The 23274-nt window shown below is 31.6% G+C and overlaps 2 protein-coding genes across 5 annotated transcripts; both read left to right on the top strand.

Moving 5' to 3' along the window:
* Positions 1-9391: 9391 nt before the first annotated feature.
* LOC115705528 (trehalose-phosphate phosphatase A) lies at positions 9392-14220 on the top strand. Of its 4 annotated transcripts, none has more exons than XM_030632874.2 (10): positions 9392-9559; positions 11668-11793; positions 11892-12032; positions 12114-12185; positions 12286-12411; positions 12488-12544; positions 12632-12736; positions 12821-12898; positions 13022-13165; positions 13683-14220. In XM_030632874.2, the coding sequence occupies exons 2-10, from the start codon at positions 11704-11706 to the stop codon at positions 13821-13823; spliced, it is 954 nt and encodes a 317-aa protein (XP_030488734.1). In that variant the 5' UTR covers positions 9392-9559; positions 11668-11703; the 3' UTR covers positions 13824-14220. The 4 variants fall into 4 exon arrangements, with proteins under 4 accessions (XP_030488734.1, XP_030488733.1, XP_030488735.1 ...); XM_030632873.2 differs by lacking the exon at positions 9392-9559 and adding an exon at positions 9762-11085; XM_030632875.2 differs by lacking the exon at positions 9392-9559 and adding an exon at positions 11075-11207.
* A 4010-nt stretch (positions 14221-18230) lies between these two features.
* On the top strand, positions 18231-23200 carry LOC115705526 (DEAD-box ATP-dependent RNA helicase 31). The gene is made up of 10 exons (XM_030632872.2): positions 18231-19646; positions 19772-19878; positions 20131-20186; positions 20641-20865; positions 21174-21380; positions 21477-21563; positions 21702-21797; positions 22045-22260; positions 22394-22576; positions 22676-23200. The coding sequence occupies exons 1-10, from the start codon at positions 18631-18633 to the stop codon at positions 22901-22903; spliced, it is 2421 nt and encodes an 806-aa protein (XP_030488732.2). The 5' UTR covers positions 18231-18630; the 3' UTR covers positions 22904-23200.
* Positions 23201-23274: the final 74 nt, after the last annotated feature.

Below are 23274 nucleotides of genomic sequence, written 5' to 3' on the forward strand. Positions count from 1 at the left end.
TAGGTTCATAGATTGATCACTCCCACTGATCAAGTCAATTCTTAATTCCACAATTCTAGTGTTGTGAGATGGATAATAAAATATGTAACCCTTAAACCTTATAGCTTTTCAAATGAAATATGCTCATTTATGGTTTTGGGTCCAGATCTTTTCTTTGACAATTGTACTCTAACTATATATGGGTATTTATAAAATGTGTGCATGTCATCAAGTCGGTTTTCAATCTTATCACAACTCAAAATATGTTTGAGAAACAACTTTGGTTAGAACACGATTCGATTTGTACACCCCATTGAAGAGTATCAATAGACAAAGATTTAGGAAAGTTTGGAGTTTGCTATGTAGGCTCCACCCATGTCCAAAAAATACTTAGTTTCTTAAATCTGTCATACACTATAATTTGGGTGTACCAAGCATATGCATCGGGCAATGAACCCATGCTTTTAAAGGAACTTTGCAAATGGACTGAGAGTTTATCCATACTCACAAATTTTAATGTAGTATTCTCCATTTTATATTTGATCTCACTATCTTAATATGCAAAATGCACTATCTCTCTACTTAAGATTTAAATGTCTTTGAAACATATAAATCTATACTTTTGTAGAAATATAATTTATGTGAGTAATCATTAAAAATGAGATGCAAAATTTGAGTCCATGTCTTCAAAATTAATTGACTTGTATGATTTCTAATATGTTAGAACTCTAATATGCACCGATCTTGACTTGTTGGAATACATATTCTTAATGAAATTCACACAAGTTCTAAATAAAGTTAATAAAATCAAGTGTAATGAATATCCCCACCATTTACTAACATTTATTCTATTTATGGAGATATGTTCCATAATCTTTGGTGCTATAATGTAGAAGAATTCTTATTAACAACACATTTCTTATTATCAGATTGAACTTGCATATCTTTATGAGTGACATCATTTTGTAGTAAAGACCTCTAAATGTGTCTAAATCAAGTTTCAATAGAATCTTGGAACATAAAGGTCTTTGCCAATTTTAAAACAAAGTCACTACTATATTGCTTGTTCCTTAAACTTCTAAATGTGAGAACTTATCTTGTCTGTGGATAAGATTTGCTCACAGTTATTGACTTTCTTAGGTTTATTTGTAAACCTTGCAAGAAATTATGGATGTGGAATAACAATCTAAAATAATCCACTATGTGTTAATAATCACATTAACTACATTAGAATGAATTCATACACAATAAATTAAAATTTATTGGTGATAATAAAGTGTGATTTATTTTTCTTAATAATACAGTAAAAATTGTACATTTTAGATGAAGTTATCAGAATAAATTTTGGAAATTTCTGCTCGTATAGAAGAAATTTATGAATAGTGATGTAATAAAATTACATTTATAGTTTTGAGGTTTAAGTGAATCATGTTTTTACCAATGAATAAACATGCTTAAATATGAAATCTTATTAAACAAAAATTACCTGTGGGCTAAATTTTTAATTTAATAAGATTAGATTTAGATGTAGATTATGATAGATTTACACAATTTATGAAAAAACTTAAAGTTTAATATTTCTATCTCAATGAAAGGTATGAAACACTTAATTATTTATAAATGTTTCAAAATTTTATACTTTTTGATAAAATTATTAAATTAAATCTACATAATTCCCTGTGGGATAAATTAAGAGAATTTAATTTAACATATTAATTATGTAAAAATAATAAAATCCTTGTAGGGTAAGATTATTATGTTCACATAATTCATGTCCATCATGTGATCTTGATCCACTTAATATATATAATTTTATATAATTAAGGATGTTGTGGCTACTCCCTAATTATTTAAAATTATGTGGTTCACTAGACACTAAAGTATAAACCGAAGATTAAAATTTTACTAAATCTAAAATTGTCTGTGGGCTAAATTTTAAATTTAATAAAATTAGATGAACTTTATGATAGATTTAATTAAACAATTAGTTTAGGAAAATGAAGGTTTATTATCTATCTTTAATTAAATTTGTGATAACACTATTAAATTAAATCCCCATAACTACCTGTGGGGTAAATTAAGAGAATTTAATTTAACATATTATCCTAATTAATTATACAAATATAATAAAATCCCCGTGGGGTAAATTTATTATACCTATATAATTAATTACAAGTTATGTCCATTAAGGTGAATTTTAATTAATATATAATTTTATACAAATAAGGATGCTGTGGATACTCCATAATTATATAAAATTATATTTTCACTTTGACATTAGGTATTGGGCTCTACCTAAAAGTAATTTCGTTATTAACATAATAGACAATCACTGAGACTAGTGCTCCTAGTGTGGTCGTCCGAAGATCATTAAAAACCGTTCTAGATATGAGCATTTGTCCCAAGTTCATGTTTTCTTATGTCAAACCACAAAATTACTTACATTTTATTCATATTTTATTCATTTTAGGAAGTTTTATGAATATTTTATGAATAATTTTATGAAGTTTTATGAAACTTAATGTGCTATATAAAATATTCAATCTATCTTAATGTTTGAATATTTCTAAATATATCTAGCACTATAAAAGGAATTTATGTATAGCATTTAAATCATACAAATCAAAATTAATTATATTAAAAATAAATTTGCCAAATAAATACAAATTAATACAATTATTGTATGATAATAAATTAAATGCTTAATTCCATAATGTATAATTAATTATGCATTTATGACCATAAAATATCTTAAATATTTGCACTAATAAATAATTTGTATAAATAAGATAAATATACAAATTAGTACAATTAATTATATGAAATGAATTAAATGCAAAATCAAAAAATATACTTAATGGCAGATTATCAATTAATTCAATCAGTAAATTACTTAATTGGTAAATAAATATATTAATTGCGCACTTAATTGTAGAATAATCAAATATTCACATTCTTAAAATATCACAATTATTGTAATTACATGTAAAAATAAAGCATGTAATTAATTTACTAAATTAAAAACTTTCCATAATAATTTATTACTAAATAACATATAATATATGAAGATATATGTTAAATAAGAATGGAAAGTTAAACAAATGTAATTTAATTGACTAAATCAACAAAAAATAAGGAAATAAAATAAAATTCCAAAAATAAATCAAAATAACAAAATTTCGGAATTTTCTTAAATTTTTCTTAATTTTCCTTATTTTTTTTTTTTTTGAAAAACTGCCATGAAAAACAACACCGATGACCGAAATTCATGAAACCAATTCCAAAATGATGTAAATGAATAAATTAAGAGATCCATATTGATTTCAAGCATCGAAAACATGTAAAATGCAAACTTTAATTTCATAAAAAATTCTTTCGGGTCCAATCGTGTTCTTAAGAGAATTTTTCAGTTTTCAGATGGGTTTTAAATCCTTTTCATTCATAAAATCGATCTAAAATATTATATTATAGTAATGAATAGAGGATTTGAAATAAATACCGAAAATGAAAACGGAAAATTATAGACCGAAAAATAAAACTTTCATATATATATACTCGTATACAATGTATATATACTGCATAAAATCATCATTAATGTATGAAAGAGAGTATTACATACAATTTTATGCAATAAAAATATGAAAACATTGAGTATTATATATAAACATATATACATGAAAATTATATGTATACACACAGTATATGAATATAAATATGAATGTGTATATATATATGAACATATAGATTATGAAATATTAATATAAAAGTATATATATAAATATGAATATATATATACGTAAATGAAAAGAAAATGTATATATAAAATATATATAAAAACAAAAACCAATACTATATATGTATATATACAAACATCTTACAAATTGGTATTATATCATCTTTTCCTTTAGGTTTGAAAAGAGAATTATGGAAATAATTATATACCAGAAGGTTAGTGGGAGTAATATTTGTTTTATACGTAGACAATATGTTACCTGCAAATGATGGTAAAAGTTTTCTATATAAGTTAAAATAATTCATATCTCAAATTATTATTTTGAGATAAGGAATATAAATAATATATATAATTTTAATTAATTAGAGAGTAGCCACAGCATCTCTGATTAAATAAAATTATGTATTATTCATCTGATATAACTTTTATCTTTAAGTGTGATAAATTCAACTCGAACCAGCATCTGAAAAATGATCTGGAGTGAGAATAAATTAAGAACATTCATTCGCTTCTATTTTAGAAGCCTAATGTATGCCTAAGAATCTGAATAAGACTTCGCATTACATTTGTTTCAGGATCGTTAAGTAGTACCAGAATAACTAAAGTTAAGACCACTTTATTCTTCATACAAAGTGATGAGGTGTCTTTAAGATACTAAAAATTATATTCATACATATTTTGTTAAGATGAATTGACCATCTGGAAATATAGTTAACCAATCAGATTCTAATGTACTTCACTGGTTGTATTGATTCACGTAAATCAATATTTTATTACGTCCTTAAAATTACCAGTAAGTTATATTGTAGAGAATCTTGATTGTTATTTCCACTGTAGAAGTCAGATTCATTGTTTTGAGGATACATCTCGTATGATGTATTATAGAGTTTCATAGTAGGCTTAGAGTTCAGAATTACAGTTTCATTAGGCTATTAAGAAAATTTTGCAATAAATTCAGCTACAATATTTATGGCTAATAACTATAAGAGTACTGGTCGAAACTAGCATATCGACATTAAGTATTTAGCCATAAAAAGGCGTGATAAGTGGTCATTAATCACGCAAACTGAAGTGGGTGATCGCACATCCTTGACTAAAGGCATGCCGCAACACAAATTCAAGGATTATAAAGTAAATATGGGATTCAGTTAATCTATATGCAGTTTTTTATATTTGTACAACCAAAAATTATTCAATGAAACTCTAATTTCGATATTTTCTCATATTTATGTGCACCTCAATTTCATCTGAGAAAATTATCGTAAGAGAACCTGAATAAACATAAGGGTGATGGTTTATTCGCTTAAGTACATTGCCACATAAAATACATTGTTATATAATAAATATATCGTAATACATGGAAGATAATACTCGACTTATAATGAGGACATGTCGCTATGATTCGTATGTTTATTATATAATGAGGAACGTTTGGGTTTGAATGTTTTAGTCTAAATGCTGACCAAGTGGGAGAATATAAGAATATTTTTTATTTAAGGAAATATATTTCTATTTAAGAAAATAAATAAATAATTGATTTTCTGATAAATACATATTTTATATTCATTGAATCTGGACAATATCAATTATGTAATATTCTATATATGGTCAGATTTCTATATTCATTACCTGATTTGATTTCCTGAATTAATTGTCAAAATATTCTGACAATTAATGTGGCGCAGATACTGATGGAGTATCTCACCTATAAATATAGGGTCTCGGTCCCCGAGCTTCTTACTCATTCTGTTCATAACAGCAAAATCCATCTAAAGAGAGTTGAGAGAGCGAGGAAGCTCGATTACCCACACCAACCAGTTTCCTTTGCAGATCAAAGCTTATGTGGGTTTGAAGCTCTAGAATCAATGGCTGGAGGTATTTCGATCCTTATTCATAGTATATATATGTTTGATTTAATTCCGCATTTTATACATAAACATATATATTTCAGTTTATACATATAAATGTCTAACACATCAAACTTACTTGGCTTACTTTTCATATATTGAAAAGCTAGTCACATTTCAAACCTTATATAATTCAATCAAATTTGAGTGTATGTAATAAGAAAATGTAAGAGATAAGAGTGGATGCTCCTAAGAGAGAGAGAGAGTGTACGAGCTTATTATCTATGTCAAGTCTTAATTGTACACATAAAGAAATGTGTCTCAAAGTCTTGCAAAAGCTAAACAAGACTATGAGAGAAAGCTTTATTTAAAAGGGAAAAGATACAATAAGAATAGAGTAAAGAAAGCATTCTTAATAGAAAAACAAATAGCTAGCTGTCTTTAACAGACTCTAATTGACAATACAACAAAACTAGTTAGCTACTATATTATCTCCCCATCAAGCGGAAAGGTGTAGACCACATTTTTAACTTGGATTTTAGGTAGACAAATCTATCCTTAAGCAAAGCTTTTGTGAGTATGTCAGCGGTTTGATCCACAGAGGAAACATATCAAACCTCCAATTGTCTTGCAAGAATTTGATCACGCATGAAATACATATTAATTTTGATATGTTTGGACCGAGCATGAAACACTAAATTTACAGCTTGAGAAGTCTCGCCTTGATTATCCACCTAAATAATTGGTACTACTTTTGGAGTAACTTGCAGCTCATGAAAAACAGAAGAAAGCCACTTTATTTCAGCTGTTGTATTTGCTATATATGGCTCGAAATTCTCTTTCGATACTTGACCTGGCTATAGCATGTTGCTCTTTAGTAAACCAAGACACCAAGTTATCCCCAAAAAATATAGCATAACCCCAATAAAATGTCTATCATCAGGACTGCTGGCCTAATTTGTCTTGGAATAAGCTTGAAGACATAATCTCAATATTGGTCTAATAAGAAGTCCCTCATGAATTGTCCTATTGAGATATCCAAACAGCCTTTTGCAAGCTTCCCAATGAGTGTTGGTAGGAGCATGGATAAACTGGCTCAATTTATTGACAATGAAGGTCACATCAGGTCGAGTAAGAGTCAAGTATTGCAACGCTCCTAAAGTACTTCTATACAAAGTGGGATCAGAAAATAGTTCTCCATGTGTGAGGCTGAGCTTGTGAGATGAACTTATTGGAGATGGACTTGGTTTATCACCTTTAAAGCGAAGCTTAACTAAGTAGATCAGTTATGTATATAGATTGAGAAATATACATACCAGGCCTATTTCGAGCTATCTCCACTCCAAAAAAATAATGTAGTGGTCCAAGATCTTTTACTTCAAATTCGTTGTTCAAATCAGCTACAAGGTTTGAGATTTGATCTTGATTGGGGCCCGTAACTAGAATATCATCAACATAAACGAGGAGCACTAGAAAATTTTGTCCACTACCATGAATAAATAATGATGTATCAGACTTTGAAAGAGAGAAATCCCTACTCAGCAAAGTATATTTTAACTTGTCATTCCTAGCTCGGGGTGCCTATTTCAGGCCATATATGGCCTTGTGAAGATGACAAACATGGTGTAGTTTTGTTGAATCTTCAAAACTCGAAAGTTGCTTCATGTAGATTGTTTCTTGTAGATTACCATTTAAAAATTTATTTGAAACATCTAGCTAAATTACTTGCCAATTGTATGAAACAACTAAAGAGCACAAAAGCCTTACTGTAGCTGGCTTAACCACAGGTCTGAAGGTCTCTTGGTAATCAATTCTAGGAGTTTGAAGATATCCTTTTGCTACAAGTCGTGAATTAAACTTTCCAAGGGATCTATTTGCATTAAGTTTCACTCGGTGAACCCACTTGTTACTAACTATTGTCATGTGAGGTTATGGTTTATTTTTCAGTAAAGCATAAAACTCAGTTTGCAAAGCTTGTTTAAGTGTTGATGGTTCAGAAGGAATAAATTTGGGAAGAAAGGTGAAGGGAAGCTATGTAAGCTTTATGTTTTTGAATTCTTACTTTTGATCTAGTTTACATTGGATGAGTATTTACAGTAAAAGGAGTTGCATTGTCATTTTGATTTGAATTGATTAACTATGGTTGGGGAGGAACTGGTGTGGGAGAGGAAGTGTTGGAAAAGGGCATTTGTGGTGGCTGAGGCAATACAATTTAGATGTGTGAATGTTATTTGGTACAATGAGATTATGAGAGGGAGATAACAGTAGCATGGGATCCTAAAGTGGATTTTAACAGTAGTAGCAAGCATAGAGGCAGTGACAACAGGCATAGGGGCAATAGCAACAGACATAACAACAATGGCAACAAAAACTCCATGTGATGGAGAGGGCATTTCACCATTGCGAGCAACATGAAATTGTGCATTAGTTAATATTGGAGAAGTAGAGAAGCTAGTTGTAGGAAAATATAAATTTTCAGACAAAAGTACCTGAGATTCTTTTATAGAGGAATGAGCAGGAAAATCATCTTAATTGAAAGAGACATTTCGAGCTATGTATATTCTGCATGTGAGACCTTCATAAAGGTAACCTTTATGCGTCATGGAGTAACAACGAAAATGTACTTCTCTGCCTTGAGTTAGAGTTTATGAGCATTGTAGGGCCTAAGGTGTGGGAAACGAGAACACCTAAAGGGCTTCAAAAAGGCATAATCATGTGTCTTAAACAATCATTCATATGGTGAAATGTCTTCAATGATTGGTATTGGAAGTCTATTAATTAGAAAATTGCTTTTTGAAACGCAAGCCACCAGTACGAAAGATCAAGACCAGATTGTGCGAGCAAAGTTAATAATTTAAAATTTTTTATTTTATTTTTATATTTATTTATGTGACTCAATTAAATTATATTATTTGTATATTGTATCCATGTGTACAATACATTATGTCCACGAGAATAGTCCAATAAGACAATTAACAATTAAAAACGTAAGGAATAGGGGCAAATTGTTAACAAAATGGAGGTTTGGAAAATTTTGGTACAAAAAAATGAGATTTAAGAATTGTTTGCTAGCGAAATGAAACTTTTGAAAATTTTCTCATAATTAACTCGAGTTATAATAACTTTTACTTTTTGAAGCATGTTAGAAAATTATGACACTTTTTATATTACTTTTTTTTTTGTACTTATAAGATTGTTATGCAAAGCTCTACCATAATATATATTTTTTTGTATTATTATAACATACATGTTAATATGTTTAAATGAGTTTTTTTTTTTTATTAAATTTCATAACACCTTTTTCCACTGTTCAAAGTTATCTTGCAATTTATAAGAACATTCGAATTAATTACATATAAATTGCAATATAATCAAACGTAAAGTAATATTTGGTACTAAATTACTAATTAATGGTAACCAAGAGCTATTTAGCTAACTATAGCTAGATTTTCTATTAACAAAAAGATTGTGGCTATAATATATATCAGTGCAACTTAATATATATGTTTAATTTCCTTTTATATAATTCTATGTATAATACCGCTTTCGTATGATTATTCATCGAGAGAAAATTATTTAAATGAATAGTGATCATTAAGATAATGTTTTTAACATAAAAGGGTATTACATAAAAGGTAACCTTTTTAATTCAGTGTTAGCAATCGACAGGGAGCTGAGTCAGCTGACTGTATATACTAGACACACAACACAACACATCATGCTTTTCTATATGTAAAAATAATTTTAATTATATACATTATAAAAGGAAACTTTAATTAATTAATTATATTATTTTAGAAGGCTATTATGGTCATCAGATTAAAATCGTGGACCTTTAAATATTGGAAATCATTGCAAGTATCCCGTGAATACTAAGCCGATTGCCTTATATAAGTTGGGAGAGTAAGCCTATAAATAACCCTTCATTCTCTCATTTTTCATTTCTTCTAATAATTTCTTATACAATTTCATCCTTCTTCATCTCCGAAACTTTGTCAAGGTATGAATTTTATATGATTACATATATAAATATTATGCATTTAAATAATGTATATATATAGTCATATATTTTCAATATGTATGCATGCATATGCATTAACATTATTGTTTTAATTATATAAGAGGTTGATTGTCATGATTCATGTCTCCATATTCAGCATGAAACTAATTACATAGGTTTTTTTTTCTTCATAGAAATTGTTATGATTATTAGTTTTGTAACTCATGTTGAATTGTTTATTTTTTTCCCGTTAAAAAAAAAAACCACCGTACTTTTGAACGGGTGATAGTGATATAGAAATCAGGCGCTGAGATTTTTCTAATGTGCGCCGTTATTTACAATATAAAAGGAATGAAGTTGAATTGGATTAAGGAGCCACGCCTTGCTTATATGTACGTAATTTATATAATTACTTGTTAGCGCATGTTAGCAGTGTTTTAAGGCGGGATTGGTGGCGGTCAATGCCACAGTCAAACGTTTTCGAGTTAGTTTAGTTCTCTACCATGCAAGTCCCACGAAGCACTTTAATCGTTTAAAATGACCGTAGTGCCCATGATTATAGCAACTTTAGTTAAGTGTCTATGGGGGCAAAAGAGTAATATTTTAGTACATAGTTAATTTCGTTTCAGCCTTGTCTTAATAAAGATGTTCAAGTTATACAAACTTTTTGGGTCAACACTGTTATATATTAATACATAGTTTTTTTTTGTGGGATTTTTTTTTTAATATTATGTATTTATTTTTTAAAATTTTGTTATCTTTTAAAAGGTTCACAATAATTAAAAGATGAAATAAAATAATAAAAGGTAGATAATTAATTAATGGGTAAATTGGACTAATTCTGGTACAACGTTGGCTATATTGGGAATGTTTCATTCATATATTTCCTTGTGTGTTCTAATTTTCATATATCTACCTTTTCTATAATTAGTGAGTATGTACCACTATATATACGTAGGGGGCAGCATATATATATATATATATACATATTCTATTTAGTTTTTTTTTTCATTAAAATTAACAAACTTTTTATTTATCATATAAAATTGGGAGATCAATTTGCATCGTATTGTAAAATATATCTATAAAATATATATAATATAACATCGCTAGATCTCCACCACATGTCATATTTTTGTTCATGTAGGGAGTGTAGGCAACACTTGGCACATATATTTAATAATAATAATAATTCTTTTAATAGTATTGGCATTTATGCAAATTGTAGTTATGATATATTTATACACAACCCCCCACTCAAATCAAATTTCATTAGAGGGATTCGCTTTTTTTGGTCACTTTCTCATTTTTCTAATTGAAGCCATGTGTATCAGTTTTTTTATTATCAATTCTTCAAAACTTTCACTTTTTTATTTGTTAACTTTTTCCTTTTCCACAAGAGTGAAACAAAAAGTTTGTGCTTAATAAAGTTCTATATATATTAATACCATAAACGGTCTTCATTCATTAATTAAGAGGTAGCTGAAATAGTTCCACCAAAAAAAAAAAGCACTCATAATCATATGGTATAATGCCTCTACTCACATGTGTAAACAATATATACAAGCACATGATTTGAACATTTATTTTCCTTTTTTTCTCAAAATGGTTCTCTCTCGTGATTTGATTCTTCCTTTACATTTCTTTGGTCAGTATTCTTGGTCATCCTAGTTTTTCATAGATGGTAGTCCTCTTTTATTTATTTTTTTGGTCACTTTCAGTTGAGTTTATTTAAGACTAGAGCATATATAATTGTGTGGCTTTAAGTGTTAGAACAAAAAAGATTGTCAATTGTTTCAATTTTCTGTTCTGGATTCTGAAAATGGGTTTTTTAGATAAGATTTGTGTGAAGGATAAGGATCTCGTGTCTTACTTTCTTGCTTTTCGTGAACAAATATAGAAGATTTACCAATAGTTGGAATCTGGTTCTGAAATACCTATTTTAAAAAGCTATTAAAAAAGAAGCTTGTGATCCTTTTGTACTATTCTCTCAACTGTCTAAGTTTCAACCGTTTTTAACTGTCACATTTTAGCATCATTGGACATATTGTTAGATGAAATACACTACAAAATATATATTTTTAATATAATTATGATAACACCTGCAGGTAGATATAGCTGGATTTTTCTTTTTGAATCCGAAAATGGGATATCAACAAAACCCGGAATCCATGTGTAAATCAAAATTCGATGATGTTGGTGAGACTATTTTAGGCTCTTATACATCATGGCTGGTAAATACACTCTTTTTTTTTTGTTGAACCATGTCATTTTTTTTAGCATATTATTTGGTGAATATTTAAGCTTGAAGATTTTGTCTAATTTTTCTCAGGCCAAACATCCATCTGCTTTGGAAAATTTTGATGAGATGATGAGCAAGGCTAAGGGAAAAGTTATAGTAGTGTTTTTGGACTATGATGGAACTCTCTCCCCAATTGTAAAGGAACCTGATCAAGCTTTCATGTCAGAAGCTGTATGGAAAAGCCTTTTTACTCTGTTCTTTGAGAAAAACAAATTGATATATTATTCTTAATTTTCATGTTCAAATGTGCAGATGCGTTCAGCAGTACATGAAGTTTCTCTATGTTTTCCTACTGCAATCGTTTCAGGAAGGCGTCGAGATAAGGTAATTTTATACATTACATTATACATTAAAATATCATCAAGAAATAAAAGGAAAAATTAAAAATACTAATAATGTTATTAATATTTTTATATAAATACAGGTGTTTGAATTTGTTCAATTGGAGAATGTTTACTATGCTGGAAGTCATGGGATGGATATTTCAACCCCATCAGCCTCCAAAATGTGTAGTGATCACAAATGTCAAACTAGAACAACTGATGAAAAGGTTATTAATTAGTTAGTGTTCTTTGAAGTTCTTCTGATTTTTCTTTTCTATATTTGTGACTTTCTTTTTTCTACAGGGGAATGAAGTTGTTCACTTTCGACCAGCTCAAGAGTTTCTTCCTAAGATTGAAGAGGTAGCTAGATACTAGACTTCACTTCCTGCACTTATAGCTTTAACTTGAGATTTTTTTTTTAAATATTTGTAATGTGTTTTTGTTTAGATACTAAAGGCTCTGAAAGACAAGACAAAAGGCATAAAAGGAGCCATTGTTGAAGACAACAAGTTCTGCATCTCTGTTCACTTTCGACAAGTAATAAATGATGAGGTTAGATATATTATAACATAAATTAAATTTAATACAATAAAAACATTATGTGCATAAATTGTTAATTGTCTAATTATAATGTAGGATGTTCGTATACTTAAAAAGAGAGTGGAAAAGTTGATAGAAGGTTACCCCAAGTTCAGAATTTCTTCAGGGAAAAAGGTATGTTAATAGCTTACATAAACTTTGTGTCCTTGTCCTTTGATACTTGTATGGTATCAACTTGTTTTGAACTTTTTTTTCTTCTTTTCTTTGTTATATAAATTTACTTATGTTGATGAACAGGTCATGGAGATTCGTCCTAGAATCGATTGGGATAAAGGTCGTGCCCTGCAATATTTGCTAGGGACTCTTGACTTAGGTACCTCTGATAATAATGTCCTCCCAATGTATATAGGGGACGACAAAACTGATGAAGATGCTTTCAGGGTATGGACACATAGGAATAATATATCTCAATCTTCTTTCTATATTTATATAGGCTATTTATTGTCTTTTCAGAACTATGAATTCTACATTATTGTCTCTCTAAATTTTTCAATCTTATAAAATTGGTCAGTATTGTAAATTTGTCATTCTATCAAATTTTATCACACGCGACAAATAAATTGAAGACATATTGTTTAGCTAGTTTCCACGTCAATACAATATTAACGCCATATATATATTTTTTCGTTATTTTCTTAATCATTAATTGACTTTTAGTTCAATTCATTTAATATTAAATCATACTTGTGACGCTGATACGGTAATTGACTAAGCTGTCATCTTATCATATTATTTGTCATGTGTGACAAAATTTGACAAAATGACTAATTTATAATACTATGAATAGTTCATGGACCATTTGTAAGGGATTACATAATATAGTTGTAGGCAAAAATTCTAAATAGCATATTTATATATAGGCGAAATTATGATATATTAATGTTACCCTTTTGTGTAGGCTATACAAGTTGGACAAGGGTTTCCTATTGTGGTTTCTTCAACACCAAAGGAGACTGTCGCTTCATACTCCCTCAGAGAACCAACTGAGGTCATGGCTTTTTTGATACGGCTAGTGAAGTGGAGAAAAAGTGTTTCATAGAGCCAATGTTCATTGCCTATGAAAAGAGCTTAGCTATTAATATGTTTATATAATTATGGTTATTATTAGTAGCTAGTGTGAGATGATAGTAGGTGATTATTAAATTTGCCTGTGTTTTTTGACTTGGCAAATTTAGGTTGCTGTGTGTTTCACTCCTCACCACTTATGTAAAAGTGATGATGCTGACATGGCTTTGATATAATGGTGAGTACTTTTGCAGAGTAGTAATCCCAAAAAAGAATAGTATTAGGTAATATTATTTATTATAGGGGAGAACTATAGAAAGCATATGATTTATGTTACATATTGAGTTTGAGGGGGCAACCTCTTCAACTTTAGTGTTGTCTTTTCAAATATAATAGATTAAATTAGTGGTTGATGGTTTCCTTTTCTTTTTTTCCTATGTTCTATTACAATTATTAAATGGCGAAAATGCATCAACTTTTTCTTTTGAACATGATGAGGAATATAACAAGGTAAATTATCACAATCACATTCACATAATCAAATGACCATACATCAATATCAACTGGAGCAAGTTAAATAATTGTTAACGATTATGTAAAGTCCTCGCTTTAAGTTTTTATTGGGCACTTACACTCTTGGAATGATGGCTCTTATGCACGAGTATATTACTTTGGCTGCTTCATAGACTGACGTCTGGCCCTACAGACCTTTAGAGTATTTCCAGCATGCTTTGTCCTCACTCATACGTTTCCTGAGAAAATTTCCCAAGAGGTCACACATCCTAAAATTATCTCAGGTCAAGCACCTCAAGACAATGCACCTTGTTTTTTGGTAGCCCATCATGAAAGAACTCCACAGTTAAGTGTGCTTGGCTTGGGGTAATTTCAAAATGGGTAACCTTCTAGGAAGTTTTTCCAAGAAGCGGGCGAGTGAGGACAAAGCACGCTGGAAAGACTCGTGTTGGTCTGTAGAGTCAGTCGTTAGTCCAGGAAGCAGCCAGAGTGACGTACTCGTGTATAAGAGCCATCATTCTGTGGGTATAGATGCCCAATGGAGGCTTGAAGCGGGAACATTACAAATAGTATAAGCGCCTTGTGATCAACGAGGACGTCGGACCCGAAAGGGAGGATGATTGTGACAGTCAGAGTCCCGTGATCCTAAGGAGAAAGTTCGGGAGTTGTTTAATCCCACATTACTTGGGGAAGGTATGGGACTACATGGTTGAAGTAAGCTTCAATTGATTGATTAGTACTACTTATATCAACAAGATACATCTTCTTTTCTGGTAGCCCATCATGAAAGAACTCCACAGTTAAGAATGCTTGACTTAGAGTAATTTCAAGATGAGTGACCTCCTGGGAAGTTTTCCCAGAAAGCGGGAAAGTGATGACAAAGCAGCCAGAGTGACGTACTAGTGTATAAGGGCCATCATTCCGTAAGGGTAAGGATCTAATGAAAGCTTGAAGCGAGGACATTACAAATTACCTACGTGCATTTGTTCTTTGATACTCTAGTTACGTGCATAGTTTTTATTTTGTTTCTGTTAGTATGAGATATTTACCCAAAACATATACTAAAATATTACACACATCAAAAAATGTATACTTGAACCATACACCTAAAAAGTGTTGGAGACATCTAAATCTCATCTTAATCAGAGTTGAGTAATCAGAAAGGGTCAGATGTGAATATGGTTTTTGTATTTAATTAGCTCATCTTAATCAGTAGTTGAGTGCTCAAGAACGGTCTTTGGACACAATTTTGAGTTTGTTGACACTTTGAAGATGGTAATGAGCATTGTACTCCAAATGAGAATATGATTAAAGTAAATACTGATGCCGCTATTTTTACCTCTACTGGCTGTTTCGATTTTTAATTTCTGTTGCGTGTGAGTTCAGTTAGTTGGCTTATGTTGTGGTTGTCTCGTCGTGGTTCAAGAGATTAGAAGCTCAACTGCTAAGCTTTCATACTTTAGTAGTATTATTGAAGAGTGCAAGTGTCTTTTCAAGACTTTGGTTACTAAGGATATTTTTCTTAATTTTACAATATAGCTCATTATCTTCCAAAGTTTGCTTGTTCTATTTTTGAATGTATTATTCGAGCGAAAGCGAACAATGCTTCCTCAAAGTTCATTTTTGTATTGGTGAACAATTTGAATTAATGAGGTTTTATCATTTATTAAAAAAAAATTGTTGGAGACACAATGGTGTCTAGAAAAGGGTGTTTCAGTAAACTCTTAATTCTTTAGCCATTCAGTAAAACATTCTATTGTAATTTTTTTTTCATATCTTGCTCGTTGTAGTTATTTAAAATCATCTATAAATATTTAAAAAAAATTGAATAGTTTACTGTGCTGAATATAAAATTCAAATAGTTGCTTACCACACATATTATCCCAAAAATTACGCTGGTGATGTGGTATGAGGCAGAATAACACGTGCCATAGAAACGGATAACTAGTCGGTGTATGTCATATCATGAAGGTTGGAAGCTGGATGGAGTGATTGGAAGACAAGGAAGTACAACGTATTATGTTAGAATTGTTGAATCAGCTAGGATAACTCAATATTGATGTCAACCAAGCATCCAAGCAATTAGTAAACTAACCAATCAATGTAGTCGATCAGTGAGGATCGATCTGACTTTTCCCAAAGAACATCAAAAAATGACATCCTAGATGGACCATCTGACCAGTATACATGGATCTATTATAGATTCGCAAAATTAGCTCCACAATTCCTGAAGACCAGGTCATTATGGGTGCCTAAAATTATGGTATTGAGAGAATAGTTAGATTTTGATGAATATTTTGTAATAAGTATCATTTATTTACTTGTAACCCTATAAAAAGTGGCTCATTGTCACTGTTTTGGGGATCCGATTTCTAACTTCTTAAATACAATAAACGCTGTCGAAATACTTTACTGTAATTCTAAGAGTCTGGTTCAATTGCTCTTGGTTATTCCACATGTAATACTAAAAAAGGAAAGTAGGTTATTACCAAACAATCTGGGGTCGAACCTCTATAAATCGATGGTGTAACTTCTTGGTTTCAGTTATTTTACTAGTTCATAAACATATTGTCGTATTTTTGACTCCGCATCGTTGACTAAAAATTAAGTCAATAATGTTAAGAGTGAAGAAAGAGAATGAGCAAAAGTGTGATTTCATGAAGGAGTAATAGTTCGATATATATACAGAGTACAATATAGTTAGAAAGATAAAAATTGTTGATAAATACATCTGTACATGTAATAACAGAATCCTAACTAACATGTACAATAAGTCTAACTAACACCTAATTAACACCTCCCCGGAAAACTGAGTTGGGACAAAGAGACCAATCTAAGTTTGGATCAAAGCAGATGAAAACGAGGTGTAGATAGCTCCTTTAGAGAGTGAACGGAATATTTATTTAAAGATCGTGTATAATAGAATCACCTAAAAAGTAATTAAATCCTCATTTCTATTTTTTTTATAAGAAAAAACTCAATTTTTTTTATATATATATATAAAGTGATTAGAATCATTAATGAATTGATGGGATATAGATTTCTTTGAGCCATGATAATTAATTGTCTAACTAAACAATATATCTAGTCAAATCAATTGCCACAAACAAAAGATTGTGAACACAAAACTGTCCCAAACAATTATAAGAACAATAGTTTGCATATCTAACATATTATGAATAGTCTATAAAATATATGCAAAATAAAAAAAATAGTGAAAAATAAGTTAGTCCCATAATAATGTTAATATTATAATGAAATCGAGAAAATTTTCAATATTTAGAAGAAAAGAACTCTCTAATATTATATTTAAAATTAAATTTATCGATAAAATTTTTATAATAATAAACTCTCAACAATAGAATGACTTCACACTTTGATTAAATTAAACGATTATCCTATATGTTATATTTAAAATTAAACGATTTTTTTGTAAGAATAAACCAAACAATTTTATTAATAACAATCTACAACCCAATCAGAATATCTTCTTTGTTGGAAACACAACTAGAATTAAAATTAGAATAACAAGCCAACTAATAGGTAGTTTGATTCCCAAATCGTTTTACAAAAGAAACTAAAATAAATTCAGATGAAAAGGATTGCAGCACTAGAGTTAACCTTAAGAACACATACATTTAGTTTACTCTACTGCTTAAAAGTTACAATAGTAGATTTATTGCAACAGGTTCATTCAACCCCTTCAACCGAAAGAGAACTTATTATTCCCATCTACTAACAGAACTTTGATGGCGAAGCATTAAAGAAAAAAAAGACGACCCAACAACGAAATAAAATAAACAAAATAATGCCACAAAGACAAGACTAATCGCAGTAACTTAATAAAAAGACACTCAAAACTATGTTACTGAAATAAAACTAGTCGCAGTAGAAAAACCACATACACCTAAGCCCAGTGAGGATTGACGGGTCTAGTTGGAGATAAAACAACCTCACTTGGATAAGGATTTGGAAAAAGAAACCTAGCAGACAATATAAAATGTTTAAAGAAAACCGAAGTAGCTAGGACTGGAATGCAATTTTTTTTTTCTTTTGTTTTGGTTTGGTAAGATAATATGTGGTATAATTGTAAATTGAACGAGTAAGAGTGAAAAATTGGGGGCAAAATGGTTAATTGGTCCCAACAGTAGAGATGCTTAAACCCTAAACCCTTATCTTTGTCCCCCTCGTGTAACCATTTACACCAGTCCCTTTATCTAAAACCCTAAACCCTTATCTTCCTTCTTCGTTCCTCATGCCTACCTCCAAGGCTAACATATAAATTTCACCAAGGCACCATTTTCAGATTTTGGTTTACAGGTCCGGCCATGCCCGTTAAGCTCTTTCACCAATTTCGTCTTCTCAACCCTGCTCTTCCCGTTACCTGCTTCTCTTCCATGAAGCTTGGAACTTCTATTTCTTCTTCTCAGACTATCTCAAGTTTTTCTCGTCTATTCCCATTCAAGCTCAAGTACCGTTGTCTAGGGTCATATCACGTTCCATTAAACCACCAGCTCGGTATGCGGAAATTCTCGACTCGCCCGATTCGATCAAGGGCCTCAGCTTCAGGCTCCGAGTTCAGTCGCGGAAGAGGAGACGTTCGTGCCTCGAAGAGTTTGATTGAGGATGAGGCTGAGCTCAGTGACTGGGTGAGCGAGTTGAAGGACGACTCGTTCCGTGGTCGGTTGAATAGCGAAGAGGAAACGGATGGTGGTGATAGGGGTCGCAGGGGTAGAAGTAGAGATGTAAGTAGTAGAGGCCAATTCGATGGTGGTGAGAGGGGTCGTAGGGATAGAAATAGAGATATAGGTAGTAGAGATTCTTTTGCTGTGAAAAAGAGAAGAGAGGAGAGTGATTCGGATGATGCTAACAATTCTAATAGGGGAAGAACACGAACCCCAATTGGGTCTCGTTCTAGGGATTCACAGATGAATAGGCGATTGGATACAAGAGGGGGCGGTGGCAGTGAGGAGGCTTTCCAACGGAAAAGGTCTTCATCGTTTCAGGAAGGGAAAGTGAGCTCCAATTCATTTGCCGGGAAGAGAGGTGGAAGAGATATGGAATTTGGGTATAATAGGAATGAAGGGAGTAAGGGTTTAAGGAAAGATGGTAAGGATTCGAGAAAACAAGTTCTTTTAATGGATGAGGACGATGATGAGGATGAAGACGGGAAAAGGTTGGGCATTGGGGCTTTGCTTAGTGAAGAAGACAGTGATATTGATGAAGATGACGACGACAAGGAAAGTTCCGGTTCTTTGTTTGGTTTGAATAAGGAAGCTAGTGCCAAGGGTTCAGCAGCGTCTTCAACTGTAAAATCAGACTCTTCTTACTTGAGTGAAACTAGGTAGGCATTACAGTTTCTCTTCTCTAATGGCTTCCTTATCTTCTTAGGTTTAGGAGTTCTTTAAGAAGAAGGTTGAAAATACTCTTGTCATTCTCATTAATATTTCTCTGCATATATTTCTGCAGCTTTGACAAATTTCCAGTCTCTCCCTTATCCCTAAAAGCAATCAAGGACGTTGGATATGAAAAGATGACTGTGGTACAAGAGGCAACTCTTCCACTTATACTCAAAGGTTTGATTCTAGTTTCGATAATTGTTACTATAAGTTTCGTTCATGATCAAGCATCAAGGATACCAGCTTGCACATTTAAATATTGAATGCCTTGCCAACATGTTATTGCATTGATCATCTTTGTTCTACACTTAGTAACTTGTGAATGATAGGTGTATCAGTGTCTTCATTTCATCTAACTTTATGTATCTGTATTGTTGTTGATGTCCAGGTTCTGAAAGTGATTATCTTCTATTTTATTCTGTTTTCTAGGTAAGGATGTTCTTGCCAAGGCTAAAACAGGCACTGGAAAAACTGTAGCCTTTTTGGTAAGACACTTTTTTTTTGTGTGTGGGTGGGTGAAAGTTGTCTTGTTTGATAGAGTTTATCAGTAGAACTTGCTTCATATGCAAAACTCAGTGAGTTAAAGTTGGCTTGTTTTGATAGAGTTTAATAGTAGAACTTGCTCCACAACAATTTCCATCTTTGAGTCTTTGGCATCTTGAATCAATCCTAAACTTTCTATATCATGTAGTTTTAAAAAAAATTAAAAAAAAAAAGTCATGAAAAATTTAGAAGAAACTTAAAACATGAAAAAAGTCTTTTAATTCCTTGGCTCTCATACTCTCTCTTATTTGTACATATCAATTATGTGAAAATCAGAAAATGTCCTTTAGGTTTATCTGGATTTTGCTTTCTCTATTTATTTTTTTGTATATCCAAGTTATCAGTCTACTAATCATGAAGTATCTTATTTTCTTCTTTCTCTGCTTACTCTCTCAGCTTCCATCGATTGAAGTTGTTGTAAAGTCAACTCCTATTGGCCGTGACCAAAAGATCCCCCCAATTTTTGTGCTTGTAATATGCCCCACCAGAGAGCTGGCATGTCAAGCTGCTGCAGAAGCCAATACATTGTTGAAGTATCATCCTTCTATTGGTGTACAAGTTGTAATAGGAGGTACAAGACTTGCTCTGGAACAGAAGCGCATGCAAGCAAACCCTTGTCAGGTTTGTCCTATCTTCACAGCAAAACAATAGTTCAAAGTTTATGTTTGTTTTTTTCACTATCAAACATCAAAGCGTGTGAATAATGCATTGTATGCTGTTACGAAACTTTTGGTTTGCAAAGTCACGTTCCAGCTGTTCCATTTCTTACTTTCACCTCAAATTGTAAATTGTTTGTCAACTTATTAACTTAACAATGGATCAGTGTGTTTGGGTTGAATTTTAAATATCTGTGAAGCCACTAAAATAACAATGGCCATGTTTGTTTCAAGCAGAATTAATGGTGCACATTACATATTTTTTATTTGCAGATTCTTGTTGCTACACCTGGGAGGCTCAGAGATCATATGGAGAATACCGCAGGTTTTGCAACTCGAATGATGGGTGTGAAAGTGCTTGTTCTTGATGAAGCTGATCATTTGCTTGATATGGGATTTCGGAAAGACATTGAGAGAATAATTGCTGCAGTTCCAAAGCAACGTCAGACACTTTTGTTTTCTGCCACGGTTCCAGAAGAGGTTTTAGCTCTATCTATTGCATTCTTCTTCTTTTCTCTCTCGCCCTCACTTTTCTTTTTTAAATAAAAAATTCTGATCATACTTCTTTCAATGAAGGTTCGCCAAGTCTGCCATATTGCTTTGAAAAGAGATCATGAATTTGTAGATACAGTCAAAGGAGAGAGCCAGGAAACAAATTCACAAGTATGCTCCTTTTTTGTTTATTTTATTGTTATAAAAATTACAAGTAATTCTGTTGTCCAGTGTTTCTCTTGCTGAACTCTAATAACAATTGGTATATATTTTGTATATTATGAGCTCTTATAAAAATTCATATTTCAGGTGAGGCAAACGTGTTTGGTTGCTCCCTTGGAGAAGCAATTTTCCCTTCTATATGTTCTCCTGAAGGAACATATTGCAGATGATGTTGACTATAAGGTATGTTTAAGTCTGCACAATCAGAGGCTCTCAATTTCATCTTCATGAAGATCCATTAGGCTTAACTGGGGTTTAACATTTAGCCCCGTAAAACTTATGGTTGAACAATTAAGTACTCCCATTTGTATCTGTAATCAACAAATATTTGAAGACGAAAATATTTTATTGACGAGTTGCTCAATGAAAGCTTTTTGTTAGATTATTTTCCAATCTTTGTCTACCATGTCTTATTATTAAATTTGCACAGGTGATCATGTTCTGTACAACTGCTATGGTCACCCGGCTGGTTGCTGACCTCCTTGGAGAATTGAAGTTGAATGTGAGAGAGATTCATTCTAGAAAGAGTCAGAGCTATAGAACTAAAGTCTCTGATGAGTTCCGGAAATCAAAGGGCCTTATTCTTGTCACTTCTGATGTGTCCGCACGTGGGGTTGATTATCCTGATGTCTCGCTTGTCATACAGGTAAAAGGACAATCACCCATTAAATGGATTTTAATGATTCCCTTTTAGTAACTGGTTCTTCAAATGAAAAAATATTTAAACATATACCTCAAGCTGCCAGTGTTTAATCTCATACTCTTTTTCACGATTACAGGTGGGTGTGCCTGCTGATAGAGAGCAGTATATACATAGACTTGGTAGAACTGGGCGTAAAGGTAAAGAAGGGCAGGGTGTACTGTTGCTAGCTCCTTGGGAGGAATTTTTTTTATCCTCTATCAAGGCTTTGCCAATTACAAAAGCAACTTTGCCCGCCGTTGATCCCGACACACGGAAAAAGGTGAGTTTTACGTAGCAAAGTAATATTCATTATATATTTCTAAATGAAATGTAGGAGAAAAAGTATCACATGAGTACTGAATGATGTTATATTGAGCAGGTGGAACGTGCACTCTCAAATGTGGAGATGAAGAGTAAAGAAGCAGCGTACCAGGCCTGGCTTGGATACTACAATTCGAACAAGGCTATTGCCCGTGACAAGCATAAGCTTGTGGAGCTCGCTAATGAATTCAGCCGGAGCATGGGGCTAGACAATCCTCCCGCCATTCCCAAGCTTGTTCTAGGCAAGATGGGTCTAAGGAATGTCCCTGGATTGCGCTCGAAATAACTGTCTTAGTGTTGTTCAGTAAAGAGAAGAATTTCTTTTACTTTTCTCAATATCTGTATACATTGGAATGTTTACCAAGGGAGTGTTAAGAGAGTCAATGAAGGTTTATGGTGATAATCTTCAAAAGTACAAATCAGAGAATTTTTGTATTCTTTCTAACTTACCTAATTGGTGCTCTACCCGTTCTCTTCATTTTTTTTGTTAGTTACATGTCTAAATGTTTACTTGTAATGGTTCAAGCTACGTTTTTTGGTGCAAATTTCAAATATTAAGATGTACAATTTTTGTTGGTGCAAAGAATTATTGCAACATTTTTCTTTTTCTGAAATGAAGAATTATTACAACATTTAATTCTAACAAATACGCAAAAT

The sequence above is a fragment of the Cannabis sativa genome, chromosome 1 (assembly GCF_029168945.1).
Source record: "Cannabis sativa cultivar Pink pepper isolate KNU-18-1 chromosome 1, ASM2916894v1, whole genome shotgun sequence".
Classification (NCBI taxonomy): domain Eukaryota; kingdom Viridiplantae; phylum Streptophyta; class Magnoliopsida; order Rosales; family Cannabaceae; genus Cannabis; species Cannabis sativa.

Excerpts from the sequence above, each read along its gene's own strand:
- LOC115705528 (XM_030632873.2), top strand. Across the intron at positions 12,186-12,285 it reads CAGGAAGGCGTCGAGATAAG|GTGTTTGAATTTGTTCAATT; the intron begins GTAATTTTATAC and ends ATATAAATACAG. Across the intron at positions 12,899-13,021 it reads GAATTTCTTCAGGGAAAAAG|GTCATGGAGATTCGTCCTAG; the intron begins GTATGTTAATAG and ends GTTGATGAACAG.
- LOC115705526 (XM_030632872.2), top strand. The coding sequence starts at position 18,631 with ATGCCCGTTAAGCTCTTTCACCAATTTCGTCTTCTCAACCCTGCTCTT. Across the intron at positions 19,647-19,771 it reads TCTTACTTGAGTGAAACTAG|CTTTGACAAATTTCCAGTCT; the intron begins GTAGGCATTACA and ends ATATTTCTGCAG. Across the intron at positions 21,564-21,701 it reads GCCAGGAAACAAATTCACAA|GTGAGGCAAACGTGTTTGGT; the intron begins GTATGCTCCTTT and ends TTCATATTTCAG.